Source organism: Bicyclus anynana, chromosome 10 (genome assembly GCF_947172395.1).
Source record: "Bicyclus anynana chromosome 10, ilBicAnyn1.1, whole genome shotgun sequence".
Taxonomy (NCBI): domain Eukaryota; kingdom Metazoa; phylum Arthropoda; class Insecta; order Lepidoptera; family Nymphalidae; genus Bicyclus; species Bicyclus anynana.
In genome coordinates this window covers 16339940-16358070 of record NC_069092.1, presented here as the reverse complement: position 1 = coordinate 16358070, position 18131 = coordinate 16339940, and the positions used below count along the sequence as shown (strand labels likewise).

The following is an 18131-nucleotide window of genomic DNA, read 5'->3' as shown; positions in this document are numbered from 1 at the left end:
CATAAGGAGAGAGGAGAGGAGAGTGGGTCATGTAAATTGTTTAGATATATTGATAGATAGAATTATTTTTCATTGAAATGTTTTTTTTAAATCAGTACTCTCTTTTGAGTATTGGTACATGATCGGTACTGGATCATTATATTATTTTAGTTTGTAAACATCAATCCACGATTCGACGCCACAGCATCATAAGGGTACCAAGCGCAGAAGCCCTGCCAGTTGATGAAACCCAACGTTCTAAAATCTAGGGTTTACATGAAGTGTCGTAATATAGTATACCATTATGTACGTAGAATGTATTAAAAAGTACGCAGTAGCAGTAGTCAAAATAGACAATTACCTAATGCACAGCTAAATGGCCATTCAGAAAACTGGCTTCATGATGCTATAAGTCAAGGCGCCACCTTTGAACCTTTGTGCCACTACCCATAAGCACAAGCAAAATAAACAATGAATACTTATGTAACTATTCGTGAAACATGACTCAACCCGATTTCCCTATCCCTAGAGGGCATTTAAACAAAGCATTTTTTCAGCGCACTTCCTACAGTATTCAGTCGAGATTATATTGTGTTGTTCACACGGAATACGAGCTAAGATAACTGTAATGGACTAAGAGCCGCGACAGCCAGACATGCCTTATTTAATGAAGGCACTTAGCTTCGCAGTAACCCTTCGAAAATACCTTTATGCTTTATAGATTAAACTTCAGAGCTCTCTAGCAAAGGGTTGCCACGAAAAACTAAGGACTGACTAAGGGTCACTGGGTCAGGCGACTGGAGATGTGATTCTTCATGATAATTATCATCATCAATTATCAGCCGATGGACGTCCACTGCTGGACGTCCATCGGCTGATAATTGATCTCTCCATAGGTCTCTTGTATGGACTTCCAAACACAAAGGTATCGAGCCGCCAGCATCCAGTGGCTCTCTGCTACCCGTTTGGTTTCATATAGGACCAACACTGCGCTTTCCGGTGCGGGGTTGCTATTCTAGCACCTTGGGATCCAGCCAAAAATATTTCGTAGAAAACATCTCTGACACTATGAATTCAGCCAAAAATCCCTGGTCATATCTCGTAGAAAATATCATAAAATCACGTTTTATAATTTGAAAAGTAACAAACGATAACACTTCGAAAACTAAAAATGTATGAGAGTGGTACATCCGCTTGATAGATTGATCACGTGATACTGATACATATACAAGAAACAAATATCATCCCCATACATTTGTAATATTTGAAGCGTTAGCGTTTGTAGAAATGGAATTGATTCTTGGATACAGACCGGACACATGAACTACCTTTCAAAGCCACCACATGTCAAACCAAACTCCACAAATCCACAATAATTAAGCTTACAAAGAGCCTTCTAAAAATGATCTTTTTTTAATGACAAGTTAACCCTTGACTACATCGTCACACATCGTCGTTGCTAATTCGCTTGGTATGTGTTTGTCGGTAGGGTGATAACTAGCCACGGCCGAAGCTTGAACCAGACCAAACTGTGCCAATTAAGAAAATATTATATCCTAAATAGAGCCGTGCTGGGAATCAAACACAGGACCTCTCTATTGAGAACCACAGCACTACCAATTGCGCCTTAGAGGTCGTAGATATGTCTGGCTACCGCAGGCTCTCGTTCTATAATGTCCGTGGGTCACCTGTTAGTGATAGCTTCAGCTATTGTTCGCGCGTCACGGTCGGCGGCGTCCAGACGAAGAGGTGCCGGGTGTCTGCTTTTTTGAAATTTGAGCCTCTGTCAACGAACTTTTTGCTAGCGCAGTAACTTAAATAATTTATTTAGACACTAGACTTATAATCCTATTTGTTTATATTGCTTAAATACGACTGTACTTATTTCAAGTAAAGTTCTACTTATAGGCACTTCAGGGCAGCGAGCTGTTAGGGGTATGAGTTTACAGTTCGTTTCATGTAGGATGGTGCGGGTGACAGTTCGTTTTACTCTTGAAAGATTGCCGCGATTTACGATAATAGTACGTAATGTTAACGTCATACAGGCGACTGTCACCGTACCCATGCTATCTGAAAAATACTTCGGTGGCGTGCTTATATTACTACAAATAATTTTCTAAGGGTAAATTATAAATGTTATTAGCATTAACATTTAATTTTCTAAGTATGCAATGATTTAATGAGATGTATGAAGAGTACTTACACCACTGTGAGACCTGCTTTTTATTATGCTCTGTTATTATAGCAATTTCTTTGTTCAAAATGTAAAGGAGAGGGTTACCTTCGTACTTCACCTATAGGTACACTTATCCTCTCCTTTTCCTCAAGAAAAGAGAGTCACATGAAGAGGGTTAAGCCCACTTCAAAAAGCTCCTTTGTTGTCGTATGGTTGTCGTACTATAGCATTTAGTCCTTCCTGTTTGCCTAAATTCGGATATCGCTTATCAAAATTACCTATAACAAAAAATTGAAAATTTTGAAAAATCCCTGTAGATCATGAAATCAAGTTATCAATATTCTCTTTCAGTGCGCTTTCATTTGAGACCACACTCGAGTATAATTGCAGACATTCGGTTGTTCTTCCCCACTTTCAGCCCCCACAAATTTTAAACGGCTCAATCGATTTTCATCAAACATGTCTAAGAACACTCGCAAATAAGTCACCTTTAATACAAAAAAAACTAAATTGAAATCGCTTCAGCCGTTCGGGAGCTATAGTCCAAAAGACATACTGACAGACAGACACGATAAAAATAACTTTTTGTAGTAGGTAGATACATAGTATGTATTCAATGCATAATATTAGTTAGTAGATTTTAAAGCCTTCCGATCAGCTCCCAGTCCTTGTCTTGCAAACGTACGAGTTGGTAAGTATTTCACCTACAAATCTACTTGAAAACTTTCGGTTTTTACTAAGAAGGTAAATAATTTTTTGTAAGGAAATCGCGCCTACCAGCTATCGGGAAGTACGTTATGATTCACTGGTTACCTTGTGCTCCGAATTCGAGTAAACTACGTCATTATTTTTTCCTAATTCTAACAGCGAATCGTAAAATAGAAAATTGATTTATCATGTCAATTAACTAACATTTAAAACTTACGATAAGTTATACCTACCTAATGTGGAGGATGACTTTCCAATAATACACTGTAATCTTTGATGATGACTAATATTTGAATATTATGAGACATTCGGGTAAATAAGGTCAATATTAACTAATTAAAATTATGTAAACAACGAAAATTAAGTGGTGTTAATAATCTTATTTATTTTGCAAACATGCAAAATAAATAAGATTATAAAATTTCAAAACCTACCAAAATCTTTTATCGCAATTAGATGAAAATTCATACATTTTTAGCTTCCTTACATTAAACGTGACATTTTTCAATAAATGAACTATAAACATAAACGCACAAATAAGAAAGATATATTTGTGATTTTGTTTGAACGCCCATAAAAATCTAACGATCATTATGATCAACGATCTCATTCATTCATGCTAGGTATTTTGTATGGAGCGTTTCAGGGATCCGTGGCAGTATCACAAAAATAAATGTGTAGCTCTGAAAGTAATGATCGCTATATAGATATCCTGTTACTTTTAGAAAATTGCTTTACTATTAGCATTCTTACCTACTCCTAATTTATTCATAGGTATACAATTTAAAAACTGTCATCTTCGTACGTTTTCACTTTACTGGCTAGGTAAATAGGTAGGATATTGGTAGGATAGGTATCGATATTATAATATTAAGACCTTTCATTTGATGTATCACACGATGAAGATTGCAAAAGTTTTGTTTTCAACATTCCATCTTACCCCCCTAAAAATTTAATATGGCACATATTCAAATTTCACCTATTCACGGGGCATCTCTGCGTTTTGGCCACAAGAATTAATATGTGTACCAAATTTTAACTGGATTGGTGCGGTACATTCGGAGAAAATAGGCAGACATTAAAATGTGCACGAGTGATATAATATGGGATCCGTTTTTGTAGTACGTACGTTCGGAACCCTAAAAGCCAAGTACCTAGGTACCATAATCTAAGAGCTTTTCGTTATTCAGGAAATGGTTTGTCTATTATCCAGAAAGTTCTCTTTAAATTGCCTTAGGTGCCTCAAAGATTGAAGACTCTAGCTTTTAATTATTTGTTATTCGATTGATGTTACTGAAATAAACTATTTTTTTTAAAGATTTCAGCCAATTTTTATACTCTTCAATACCAAAACGCTGAAAATTGGAACGTTTTTCACTGAAATGCTCCCAGCGATTGCGCACAGTCTGAGATAAATATAGCGCGGTCTGCGATGCTTCTTTATTTCTAAGTAACAAACGTAAGAAAGAGATACAACATAGTCTAGCAGCTAAAATTCATTTATTTAAATAATACTATGAGATATTATTAAAAAAAATAATTAGAGAACTCTAATAGTTATCTACTTACTCATACCAGATAAAATAAAACACAAACATTGAATACTTTTGAGGAAAATAAATAGGTGGGTACCAATTGTTGATAATTATGATAATAGATTATGTTATGTCATTGAATTACGAAATATACACGTTACTTAAGTAATAAATAGTGAAACCTGCAACCTTTACATTAACACTGGATGTTGAGAGCTAACTAACCATCCTACAGCAAACACACGACATAATCAGAAAGTAATAATATATTAGAAACCGAGTTCCTGCCTAACTGTTCTGCACATTGAATATCTATCTATACCTACTTAATTACCAATTATTATGAAGTTTTAGGAAGATAAAATAAGAAAACAGAACACAAAAAACCAATTCCTATGCATATGTAACCTATGTTCTGTAGCAGTTCAGCATTTTTTTGGTTATTCAAGGTAAAATCGAAATTATTTTCTTCTTTTATTTTATTTTTATTTTTATTTTCAGTAAAACGTCCCTGTATGCGTGAAAACTCAGGCTATCTCTGTCTGTTTTGCACTTTATGCCCATACGATACGCGCGGGAGATTTTACATCTACTACATTCATAGGGAAAACTGGTCTGCCGGCATTGTAGCGGCGGTTTGGGGGGGTATAAAGCCCGCGCTCTCCCCCCTACAGCGTTTACTCGCAGTCAAACCGCTACGCTGGTACTACTCCGTGCTTTACGTGCAACTACCATTTAAAGTAAGTTCTTATTACTGTGCTGTGAGTTTTAGTTCTAAATATTCTAAATATTAAAATATAAGGTAAGTGCATTTTAATTTACTTCAATTAATTTAGGAAAACAATCAGGAGTTAGGACAGTGATAAAACTGACCTAAGTAAGAAATTTTTCAAAAGGAAATATATAAGGAAAATTCAGAAATAAATTTGATGTATTACATATATTTATAAATGCAGTATAAATTTAGTGATTTGATTTTAAAATAATTACCTAACTTATTATCGTCGGTTCTTATTTAATTTTTTTATTATTTATCAGTTTTGATGGAACTTTGCCTTTTGGTTGAATTGACACTACAATTTTTAATAGCTGTAAATAGAGTCAAACAAAAATATTTACTTTCAAGTAAATAAATATACCTAAACATAATAATATTAATATGTATTGGCGTAAATAAAACCTAACACTATATGTTAGTGTTTTATTATTTATATAATACAGTGAAACTACGAGTAGGTATTTCACAGCAATCAAAATGAGTAAATGATAATTACTAAATAATTTCCGCAAGGCAACTGTTTTCCTGAAAATTATTTTTAACGTCCGGTACATTTCATAGTGAATTTTCAGGCTTTAGTCATACGTGGAGCTATACATTTGTATCGTACAGTGCAATTCTGTCCAACTTTGAAAAACTGTTTAGGTATAGGTATCTATCTTATACAATTTTTAAAATTATTTATGAATATTTTAGAAAATATTTACTTAAAACCGACGAGATCTTTTAGTTTTTAACCGACTTCCAAAAAGGAGGGAGGTTCTACGTTTGGCTGTATGTATGTTTTTTTAAGGTTTTAGCTTTAGGTACTTTCGTAATTTTCGTCAGCTCTTTCTAGATTTATTATTATTTGATTACTGGGTACTGGGACTGCGACTTTACTGAATCTAAGCACTAAAGAATCCAGCGTCATAACTAAAATAATTTTGAAGCCTGTGGTTAATTATTCGGATGGAACCTTCCGTCCTTATTCATTATTAAGATGGAATGGATAAGAAACCAAACAAAATAATGGGCCATGAAACTTAGGACACTCGGTTGTATTTGTGAACCTTAATTAGTTACTGAATGTCCACCTATCAGAAGATCGAAAAAAAATAAAAATCCCTGTAGTATTGTATACGAGTACCTTAATAGATCTTGTTGTACATTGTACTCTGAAATTAAGGTACCGGCCTGATTACATGCTGTAATGTTACAAAATACTACGGCGTATGTTTAACGGGCGGGTCTAAACGTATAACTTAACGGATAATAATAATTATGTTGTACCTATACTTGAGTTTGTTGTTAGAGTGGTACTATTTTTTGTTTCGTGACTTTTAGATGTACAATAATAATATTTTAGAAGTCCTCATCGATGATTTCAAATCATTATTAAGATAACCTTGATAACGATATTCATATGACTATTTCAGACAGGTAGGGATTTAATACAACTTTACAGTAAATTACCTAAAAGTCTGTAAGTAAGGCTTAAGGCTTGCAAACCTATTTCTTTAAACTTTTGACGAGTCCCTTCGTCAAAAGTTTAAAGAAATAGGTATACTAACAGTAGCCTGTCAATATATATATAACAGTATAGTATATGTAAGACAAAATATTAATTTGTACAAACGAAAAGGAGATTTAAACCCACGTCTTACTAGACACGGGCATAAGTTAGTTTTTTCTGCATATCGTCTCCAAAGAGTAAAAAAATCTTTTGTAGGTTTGGGTGTACTCTTCTATAATAAGATCCCCAAGACTGTAATGGACATGCCAATGCATAGCTTTAAGCAATGTGTTAAAAAACATTTACTTAGTCGAGCGTACTACAACATTAATGAGTTCCTTAATGATAAAGATGCTTGGAGCCCGTTGGATCAGCTTCCACCTTCACACAGGAAGTAAAACTATAAGAAATGTAAACAGTGATTGTTATCAATTGTAAATTATAATACTGTATGACTTTTTCAAAAGAGCAACTGTTGAGTTTCTTGCCGGTATCTTCTCAGCAGAACCTGCCTTCCGAACCGGTGGTAGAATCTTTACAAATAGTCAACTGACGTGTCAAAAGTGCTTGTAAACTGAGCCTACTTGAAATTAATGATTTTTGATTTTGATTTTTTTGATTTTCTAAGATGTCTGTGATGGCTAGATATTCGTCATTTTATAAAAGCTGATTTGTCAACTTAATCTCCTATTATTATGGGTGTTTAAGTTGATTACCATTTGGTGTTTGGACCATGGGGGTTTTGGGACCTAGCAGGATTCAAGGATCTCAGGATTCACAACCGTTCAAGAATAAAATAATTAGGTTCTCGCTACCACATGCTCTTAATCTATGTAGATACCTACCTACTACTGTATTTATTCTGTTCAGGCAATGTGTGATGAGTATTGTATTTCGTCATAATATCCGTTGCAAATAAGTACATATAATGTAAAAACCTATCGTGGTTAAAAGCAATTAACTCAATAGCTTGCAGGTGAGTTAGCTGTCAGCGTATCAAAACACAACTCATAATTACAATCATTGTGTACTTTTGGTACTATCTTATCGCGGTACTTGGAGCAATAAAAATGATTGAATTCTGATAATAATTCACCTCATGACATAAGTGAATACTGCAAAAGTGTAATGAAATGTGACAGCAGATAATTTGTTTGAAATGTTTTTTTTAGGAACGAGAAATACGTTTGGGTTATAGATGCCTATTTCATTTATTGAATTTTTTTATACATATGTTAACTACTGAGTTTCTTACTGACACTTATTAGAACCTGCCTTTCGAACCGGTAATACAGTGATTAGTGTCATTAAACAACAAAATTACGAACGTTTTGTTCCTGAAGTTCTTGTAAACGAAGCCTAGGTATAGGTATGAAACAATTATTCTCCACAAATTCATCGAATAGTAATAAACCTACAATGTTGTATTTACTTTAATTTTTAATTAATGCCCTTATAGTAGGGCCACCGGCTATTGGTCATTACGAGTGAAAGGAGCGCATGTGTTCTTGATTCATTATAATTCCGTTAACCTTCGCGATTCCCACGTACTAAATTAACTGACTTTCTGTAAGTACTTTTCGCCCCTATCTTCAAGGCGCACTAAAGTTTATACGATTAATTATAAGACAGGTGAGCTTCGCAGATTGGTGCTTTATTATTAATCATACCAAACTTGAAGATTTGTATAGGCTAAATCAAGACTTTCTTCTTTATAGTGTTCAATCTTTTTAGTGTTCAATCATTTCAGTAGTTGGACGAGTTTTTGAATTTATAATTCTTATTCAGATGATAAATTAAAAGTTTTATAAAAATTTGAACCTATTAAATATATTGTGATCGATATACCTAATGTTATTATATAAGTAGCAAGCGCCTTGCATCCGCATTGAAATCCCTTCCCATTTGGATTTTGAATTTTGTAGAAACCATCTCGATCCACCCTCCCCCTTTTAGGTAACTAAGCTTATGTCTCTTCTCATGTGTCTGACTGTCATTTAAATTAATTAAACACAAAAATATTATTACAGCTCGCACGCATCAATAAGTAAACGCCTCAGTCTTAAGATATTAGTACGGTATATAATATAGCTCAGTTAGTACTACCTACCAAGACAAAAATATTATGAACTAAAAATACACAAGACGATACAGTAACAAACACTGTCGATTGATATTTCTCTAGACTCGTGATGCGGCGTATTCATATCGGCTCGTTTCCGTTGTCTCGTTTTAATCAGAACATTAATAAATAAATAAATGATGATAATAAATAAATGGTAAGCAATGGGTGCATGCATACTAAAAACTTTTGCTTTCGAAAAAACAAGCAGTTATGCGCAGGACATAGGTATTAGAAGATTGATAAAAAGTGTCTTTAAAATAGGTGTCATAGGTATTATAATTTCATTGTTTTATTTATTTTCTTTACAATTACAGAATTTTATTTTTATTTTTATTTAAGGCGCATTATCGCCTTTATTAAAATTGAATCATATCATCAATCGTGATCAAACATCCTGGTTTGCACATTGCTTATAAGTTAAAGAAAAACAATCGCCATTTTTAGTGGTCTTACTATAATTAGCAATGCAATGATCTCATAATTTTCACGAACCATCCGATATACGCGTATGACAGGAGATTTGTTTATTCACAATGTAGGATAAACAGGCATTTCATAGTTTGTGTCCAAGGAAAAATGAATTAAGCAATAACAATAAAGTAGGCTTTTATTATATTACTGTCATAAACGTAAAAAATAACGTTATTTATTTTTAAACTTAATTTAATTCAAAAATATTATTTTTGTTTAATTATTTATTAAAATATTAATTACATGCGTGTAAACAGAAAAAATAGAGTGTGTAACAGTAACACTCTATTTTTTCTTCATCTGTTAAAATATGTAACTAACAATTATATTAATAGAATTGACAAAATATTACTTAGGTCGCTTTTACTCCCGGTCATAGGTATATTTTACTAAGTCAACTACGTAGGTAATATTTTAATAAATAATTATTCGTTACGTATACGATGTAGGTGCTATTGTACGAATGATACTGTCCAGTAGTTTCGAGTAAGTAAGTAACTGTTTTTTTATTGATCGAAAAAAACGAATGGTTCGACCTTGCCGGGTAGCATTGAATAGTGTTTGAATGCCGGTGGCCATTAGTGGCGACTGTAATTTAGGTACAATAGTAAATTGTGTGAAATTACGTGACAATTATCTAATCGAATAGCTACCTACATAAAAAGTAAAAAAAAAACCTATTCTACGAAGCTACGAACCAGCTAACAATGTACTTATACTAATTGACAAAGTCAGCGTTTAAAAACTGTGTTTCGGCAGTTTTTATTAAAATTATCACAGACAGACAGACGCAAATCGCGACGGAGGACTTTGTTATATAGTTTTATGTATAAATTACCTTACCTTAGAAGAAACGACGCGTCGTTTATCATAAGGTAACGGCAATGGCAACATTGTAACCAAACCAGCCAATGAAATCAAAAAGATAACTTATACACACAAAGATAATATAGGTACTTAAATACCTGCTTTCCTAGGTAAGTAATCGTCATGGTTACATAACTGGGAAAGCTATATTTACTTCATACTCATAAAAACACTTTAAAATGTGTTGTTCCAAGTTACATACTTACTGTTTAAATGCTATGATAAAGATTATGTGGGCGAGATATCATTCGCGAACCGGTTGGCAAAATAATTATTGCTTCGTCATGATTCTTTTCACATTAACTTGTTTATAATAATCTACCTAGTGCCCATTTTAAAACAATTATTGTATTTTGTATTGAAATCATGACGGTGCATTCTTTAATCTATCGACTGACCTTACTAATCACTCGGGGTCGCCGTAATCTCAACAAACATCAACATCCACGTTCTGGAGACTTTAGTGCCCTAGTTTAAAAAAAATATTGTGACGACGCGTTGTATTCAACTCCCAACCTCCCCTTTACCGCATCGTAATATTTGTGTTACAAGATCCCCCGCTCTCCCCCAAATTGCGTTACGTAATATTTAACCGCCTCCTTTTTTTAAAGTGGGGAAATCATTCTGGATACTTTGCCACGGGGAGACCTCAGTCTTGTAAATCCACCGCGCAAACAGCTACATAAACTTATAAAAGCCGTCATAAACTTGACTTTATTTCCACCCCCAGCACAATGCCCGTGGACCTGTACTACGTGCCTGGCTCGGCGCCGTGCCGTGCCGTGCTGCTGACGGCGCGCGCGCTCAACCTCAACCTGAACCTCAAGCTGGTGGACCTGCACCACGGGGAACACCTCAAACCGGAATACCTTAAGGTACCTACGCAGAAGCCTCACCAACCCGCGTTAGAGCAGCGTGGTGGGTCTAAGCTCCATAATTATCCCCTCTCCTATGAGGAGGGAGGCCTGTCCCTGTGGTGGGCAGTAAAAATAGGCTGATGATAATGATTTTTTTTATACAATATAGGCTTGCGCTTGACAATAAATATTAAGCCAAGATGGAAATTATTAATGCGGTCTAGCGCGCTTAACTAGAAGATACGTATTCACTCTTGCTTTGAAGATGTTTAAATTATAAGTGTCAGAAACACAAACGCTGGAAAGGCATTCCAAATTTTTGCTGTGCGAATTACGAATTGCCTGGACATTCACAACGTAAGAATGTCACCTTTCGCGGCATCTTGCTGTTCTGTGGTAGATGATAGATTCTGTTTTCCTATGATGACCATTGACTATGCAGTGCCGAACGTCTTATGACAAGCCACCAACTTCGTCCGTGTCGATAAGCCTTACTTACGATAATAACTAGTTTTGGCAGAGTTAGCTATAGCTAACTTCGCCGCTAACTAATAAACCGCTAACTAATGAACTTTTTCAATCAAACATCTACTCTACGTTGTATGCGAATCACAAAAGGATAAATTTAAAAATTGTCAAAAACGTCCAGCTAAACTCAAATGGGTATAAGGTTCTAAATATTATATCTACTGTGAAATAAGTGTGATTAGTCCCGTATGTACCAAAACTCAGCAATTCCGTTCCAATTGTTAACTTATATGGGATTATAATCTCTATTTCTTGCTAATAGGTGCTAAATTTCTTAGACCGCAGTGTGAAGGTCACTGATTGCGTGAGTGATGTAATTTAGTCGGGTTCGATGGCCTCAAACGGGAACAGTGTGTTTCCATTACACTTTGCAGAATCAATATTTACAAAATATTAATATTCTCATTAATGTTTACAGATCTTATATTATTTATGTGTATAAATATAGTGAAGTCGGAGATCACGGTAAACCGTTGATTCCGATCATTATTATCATTAAGTTCTGTTAGTGATTGTTACAATGTCAGACATTATTACCACAGTATCTACTGTGTTATTACCTACCAAGTACCAGCCGATACCAGGCGAGAGCCGTGAAAGCCCAGTGAATATGACCTCTGCCTCCGATTCCGCAGGGTGTGGGTTCGTATCCAGCCCGGGGCATGCATCTCCAACTTTTCAGTTGTGTGCATTTTAAGAAATTAAATATCACGTGTCTCAAACGGTGAAGGAAAACGTCGTGAGTGAGAATTCTCAGGTTTGCGTGTGTGAAGTCTGCCAATCCGCATTGGGCCAGCGTGGTGGACTATTGGCCTAACCCCTCTCATTCTGAGAGGAGACTCGAGTTTAGCAGTGAGCCGTAGTACCAGCCCGGTAACTGCATACGTATTTATGCTAACTCCTCTAAAGCCTTGCCTAGTTGTGGACCGTTAATAAGGACTGATACCTACCTACTTACTATAAACAAATTTTTCTAAAGTCCTTAAAAAACTTGTAGCACAAATTTACTTAAATTCTAGCTATAATCTAAGTGCTCTTAAATCTTTTATAACTATTAAAAGTACGGGTACCTACAACTTACAAATAACTGTCACGAGAAACTTTTGCGCCATACATTCCAATGACCGCTGCAATATCAATCAGACTTATCTACTTGTCATGGCCTACGCTCAGGCCTGCCGGTAACATAGGTACACCCATAAATAGTATATGAATTTCGTGTATTGTTATTGTAAAATCAATTCATGTAATGAATGCTAGATTTAATATACTGTCATTTTAGTAGTACCTACAGTCAGTTTAATTAATTCAATTTTTATAGTCTTTATTAGCAAGTAGGGCGCCACGTCGGAAGGGCATTCTAAGCCTTAAGATTTCGTTAAAAAAAGCGGTTGCTTGTTAATTTTTCTATAATATACCTATTCGTGTAGCAGTAATGGGAATTATCACTTTCCGTCGAGTCTGCGAGTATAATTTTCAGTTTCAGTTTACCAAATATTGTTACATCATCATCATTATCAACCCATGTTCAGCTCATTGTTGAACTCGAGTCTCCTCTCAGAATGAAAGGGGTTAGGCCGATAGTCCACCACACTGGTCCAATGCGGATTGGCAGACTTCACACACGCAGAGAATTAAGAAAATTCTCTGGTATGCAGGTTACCTCACGACGTTTTTCCTTCACCGTTTAAGACACGTGATGTTTAATTTCTTAAAACGCACACAGTTGAAAAATTGGAGGTGCATGCCCCAGACCGGATTCAAAACCGCGCCCTCCAGAATCGGAGGCCAAGGTCATATCCATTGGGCTATAACGGCTCTGTTATTACGTACCTACGAGTAACTATAAAGCTCCAAGCACTCTAAGCATCACAAAACTTATTACCTATTAGAAGTTGGTTCTTACAGATATCTAATAACATTACCTACGTAGTAGTCTGCATACCTGAGATTTTTTTAAATTATCTACGTGTGTGAAGTCTGCCAACACACATTGAGCCAGCGTGGTGGACTAACCTAACCTCTCTCAAGTTGAAAGGAGACTCGTGCTTAAGCTCAACAGTGAACTGACTATAGGTTGTTAATGATGATGATACTAATGATCGTAATATAATCATATTATAATTAATAAGTAGATAAGCTAGTAGGTCTCGAAAATTTCTCGCCTACCTAGGACTATTTTAGGAAAATAGATAACATGTACATTTGAACCAATAACCTATTCCTCCCCAGATCAACCCGCAACACACAGTCCCAACGCTCGTGGACGACGGCTACCCCATCTACGAGTCGCGTGCTATCATCACCTACCTCGTCAACAAGTACGGCAAAGGCAGCGCGCTCTACCCCGAGGAGCCCAAGGCGCGCGCGCTGGTCGACCAGCGGCTGTACTTCGACATCGGCACGCTGTACCAGAGATTTGGTGATTACTTTGTAAGTAGTCACTTTATTGTATCCATCCTATACCATCATGGACTTTTTTTTTATAAAGTAGTTTATTTTCTGATCCAATCCATGATAACACTGTAATAAAATTTATCTAAATCGGTTTAGTAGCTTAGCCGTAAAAAGGTAACAGACAGATGGACTTTTGCCTTCCGGACTCGTCAGGCGTTGCTTCTGCGCTCGTCCAAAACCCTTTTTTTTTATTCTTTACAAGTTAGCCCTTGATTACAATCTCACCTGATGGTAAGTGATGATGCAATCTAAGATGAAAGCGGGCTAACTTGTTAGGAGGAGGATGAAAATCCACACCCCTTTCGGTTTCTACACGACATCGTACCGGAACGCTAAATCGCTTGGCGGTACGTCTTTGTCGGTAGGGTGGTAACTAGCCACGGCCAAAGCCTCCCACCAGCAAGACCTGGACCAATTAAGAAAACCTCAATTGGCCCAGCTGGGGATCGAACCCAGGACCTCCGTCTTGTAAATCTACCGCGCTCACCACTGAACCACGGAGGTCGTCAAAACCAAGATGAATCCGGACACAATCAGAAAAAAAACGAACCAACACATCTATATTTCGATTAGTATGTTTGAACCAGTTTGAACAATAACTCACACAATGTAAATAATATTGTATTCAATAACTAGCGGACGCCCGCGACTTCGTCCGCATGAAAGTCGTTGTAAACTTTCAACAACCCCTATCCTACCCTACCCTATCCTAGCCCTACCCTACTCATTAAGGCTGCACTTCTTTATTTATTCCCCCCCCCCCGCGAGTCGCATCGAGCGCGGCAATCGTTACACAAAAATAATCCATATAGCATGAATTAGTATTCACGCGCGATGGCTTAGCGTATTTCTTGTATAACTTTGGTGTTTCTTTACCGATTTTTATGATTCTTTTTTTATTGAATAGGTAACAATGTTAACTTTTTTAGTTAGGGATGAGTGATGAGTGTTATAAACATAAGAGTAGACAAATATAATTAGAAAGATCCGAACTGCTAAGCTATCGGGAGTTACACGTGTTATTGTGAGTCAACCATAAAAGATAGACATATATATGCTGTTGTGTTTTTATAGATAATTTTAAGGAGAACATTTCCGTCATACATGATTTCCATGTAGCTTTAACCATTAAGGCTGTACACGCGACGGAAGCTTAAAAATTGAATAACTTCTCCCGTTTTCTCAACATTTCTCTTCACTGCTCTGCTCCTATTAGTCGTAGCGTAATGAAAAGTATACTATAACCTGCCCAGGAGTATGTAGAATAATTGTACAAAGTTTCGTTAAAATCCGTCCAGTACTTTTTGTTTCTATTAAGAACATACAGACAGACAGACAGACAGACAGACAGACAGACAGACAGACAGACAGACAGACAGACAGACAGACAGACAGACAGACAGACAGACAGACAAAAATTTTACTGATTGCATTTTTGGCATCAGTATCGATCACTAATCACCCCCTGATAGTTATTTTGGAAATATATTTCATGTACAGAATTGACCTCTCTACAGATTTATTATAAGTATAGATAAGTCCATTTTAGATGGCATCGCATTTGACAGGTCCTATAATGCAATTTGCTATGAAAAAAAGTAATATTTTAAAGTAAAATTTGATTTTTGTTTGTTCATTTACCCGAAACTACTTGGTTGAAAAAAATTAAATCGGTTGGATTTAATTTTTTTCAACCAATGGAAAGTTATCATCGACAAGTATCCCCATATTTTTACGGAAATTACGTAAGGCGTCTGCTAGTATTTTATAAGCAGAGACTTACTCAAGTTAACCGTTCCAGTACCCACAAATCTTCGGAGGTGCTCCCGCAGACAAGGACAAGCTGGCCAAGGTGGAAGACGCCCTGCAGCTGCTCGATACATTCCTCGACGGACAGAAGTACGTGGCGGGCCCCAACCTCACCGTGGCCGACCTGAGCATCGTCGCTGGCGTCTCCAGCTTCGAGGCCTCCGATATTGATTTCAAGAAATACGCCAATGTCAAGAGGTATTTTAACAGTTCTGTAATGGGGATGATGACTAGGTATGAATATATTGATTTTTATAATACATTCGGGTAAATAAGGTCAATGTTAACTAATTTATACATAAAAAGAAAAGATTGTCTGGATATTTGCAAAATAAATGAGATTATAAAATTTCAAAATCTATTAAAAATCTTTTATCGTAATAAGATAAAAATTCATACAGTTTTAGCTTCCTTACATTAAATGTGACATTTTTCAATACATGAACTATAAACATAAACGCACAAATAACAAAGATATTAGTAATTTTGTTTGAACGCACATACAAATCTAACGATCATTACATTACCTACGACGTCATTAGGTTGTGCCATTTTGTATGGGGCGTTTTTCAGGGATCCGCGGCAGCGTCGCAAATCTGACCCTTTAAATCCCTGTAGCTCCGAAAGTAATGATCGCAGATACCCTGTTCCTTTTACAAAATTGCTTCACTATTAGCATACTCTTAATTTATAAACAATTTAAAAAACTGTCATCATCCCTATTCTGTTAATGAGAAGCGTTTTAAAGTGACGCTAGCTTTTAAACATTAAAATTTCTCTTCTTCTCTGTAAGAAAGATATAGTTACGGTAATCCTAGGACGTAGAACCATTCTCGCATTCACAAACTGCATCTGCAACTGCTGTCTTTTACTTAATAGAGGGATATTTTCAATACGAGATATCAATTTTTCAATACTTTTAATAAGCATGATATAACATAACGAATACCTAAGTTAAAAGTAAGGCTTTCATCAAAATCTTGTCGATTTTAAGTGATATTTAGTGAAAAAATAAATTTTACCATGTCCGAGATAAGTGCACGCTGTCAAATAATAAATGATTAGGATATTATTTCGATGACTAACGCTAGGTTTAGATTATGTTAAGTAACGATGATGTTTTAGTTATGGATTTAGGAGTCGCGGTATATAGTAGGTAGGTATAGGTTAGGTACCTACCTATACGTAAGCAATGATGTAGGTGTCAATGGAAACGTGCTATTTTTAAGCAGGTAGGTACTGTGAATAACTTGAATTAGTACATTAATAACAGAGCCCAACAAAAAAATACCGGTTGGTTAATTTTTCGGAATTTCTCTCAACAGGTCTGATATCAATTAAAATAAAAGAAAAGCAATAGGTAGGTAGGTACCTATACAAATGATTGAGTCATTATCTGGTTCTGCGGTACTAGTCACATAGTTATAAAATGTATTATTTTAGGACTGGTGATTTAGGAGAGAAGGAGGCGGAGACTCGTGCTCAACAGTGAACAGGGTTATTAATGATGAGTACCTATTAATAATGATATCTTCCATTCTTATTACAGGTGGTACGAAACCGTCAAGTCCACAGCGCCTGGATACCAAGAAGCCAACGAGAAAGGCCTCGACGCCTTCAAAGGACTCGTCAACAGCATCCTAAAGAAGTAATCATTCCAGAAAATTTTTATAAGTGTAGCTACAGGAAAGCTGATTTTTCTCAATTTAAATTCCCAAAAAATCTCATCTTGTTTTAATTTTTTTATAAAGCCATGGTTAGAATTCCTTTCGCCAGCTGTGATGTGCTTAAATAACTTTCTATAACGGCTAATACTCTTCGGTTTCGTTTTCGTTATTTGTGTACAATGATAATTTCAAGTCACTAAACAAATTACAGAAGTTTCAAGTTAGGGTTGTCTACCATATTCTCAATTTCCGGGACGTCCCGCTTTTGAAAAAATGACCTAATAGAATCAATGTAGTCAGAATTTCAGAATCAGCTTTCCTGTGATATAAGTTACACCAATCTGTACTCATACAAAATTGTGTTCTATATAATAAGCACTGTTTACTAGCAAGTGTTACACTGCTTTGCTATTTTGAATCGTGATTGTAATATAAGCTCTAGTATATAAGGCACAAATAAATGAACTGAAATTCTTAGTGTTTTTTGATTTATTTTCAACATCCTCATGTCAAACATGCTCACTCAGTAAGAGTTATACCCGCATATTTATAGATGCATTCAATTAGCAGACGCTAAGATCAATATCTACTATTGTTTCCGTGGAAAATCAGTAAAAATTAGCATGAACTGACCTTGAGAGACGTTTTTATGTTAAATGTAGGATACTTTCAAGTAATT

General features: G+C 35.7%; 1 protein-coding gene across 1 annotated transcript; it reads left to right on the top strand.

The window, feature by feature from the left end:
- The first annotated feature begins 5000 nt into the window (after positions 1-5000).
- LOC112046978 (glutathione S-transferase 1-1) lies at positions 5001-17929 on the top strand. Its single transcript, XM_024083856.2, has 5 exons — positions 5001-5138; positions 10865-11009; positions 13752-13952; positions 15778-15983; positions 17335-17929. Exons 2-5 carry the CDS (start codon positions 10869-10871, stop codon positions 17435-17437), a joined length of 651 nt encoding a protein of 216 aa, XP_023939624.1. The 5' UTR covers positions 5001-5138; positions 10865-10868; the 3' UTR covers positions 17438-17929.
- Positions 17930-18131: the final 202 nt, after the last annotated feature.

Coding starts and splice junctions, on each gene's coding strand:
- LOC112046978 (XM_024083856.2), top strand. CDS start 10,869: ATGCCCGTGGACCTGTACTACGTGCCTGGCTCGGCGCCGTGCCGTGCC. Junction 13,953..15,777: donor AGAGATTTGGTGATTACTTT/GTAAGTAGTCAC, acceptor TAACCGTTCCAG/TACCCACAAATCTTCGGAGG. Junction 15,984..17,334: donor AAATACGCCAATGTCAAGAG/GTATTTTAACAG, acceptor TTCTTATTACAG/GTGGTACGAAACCGTCAAGT.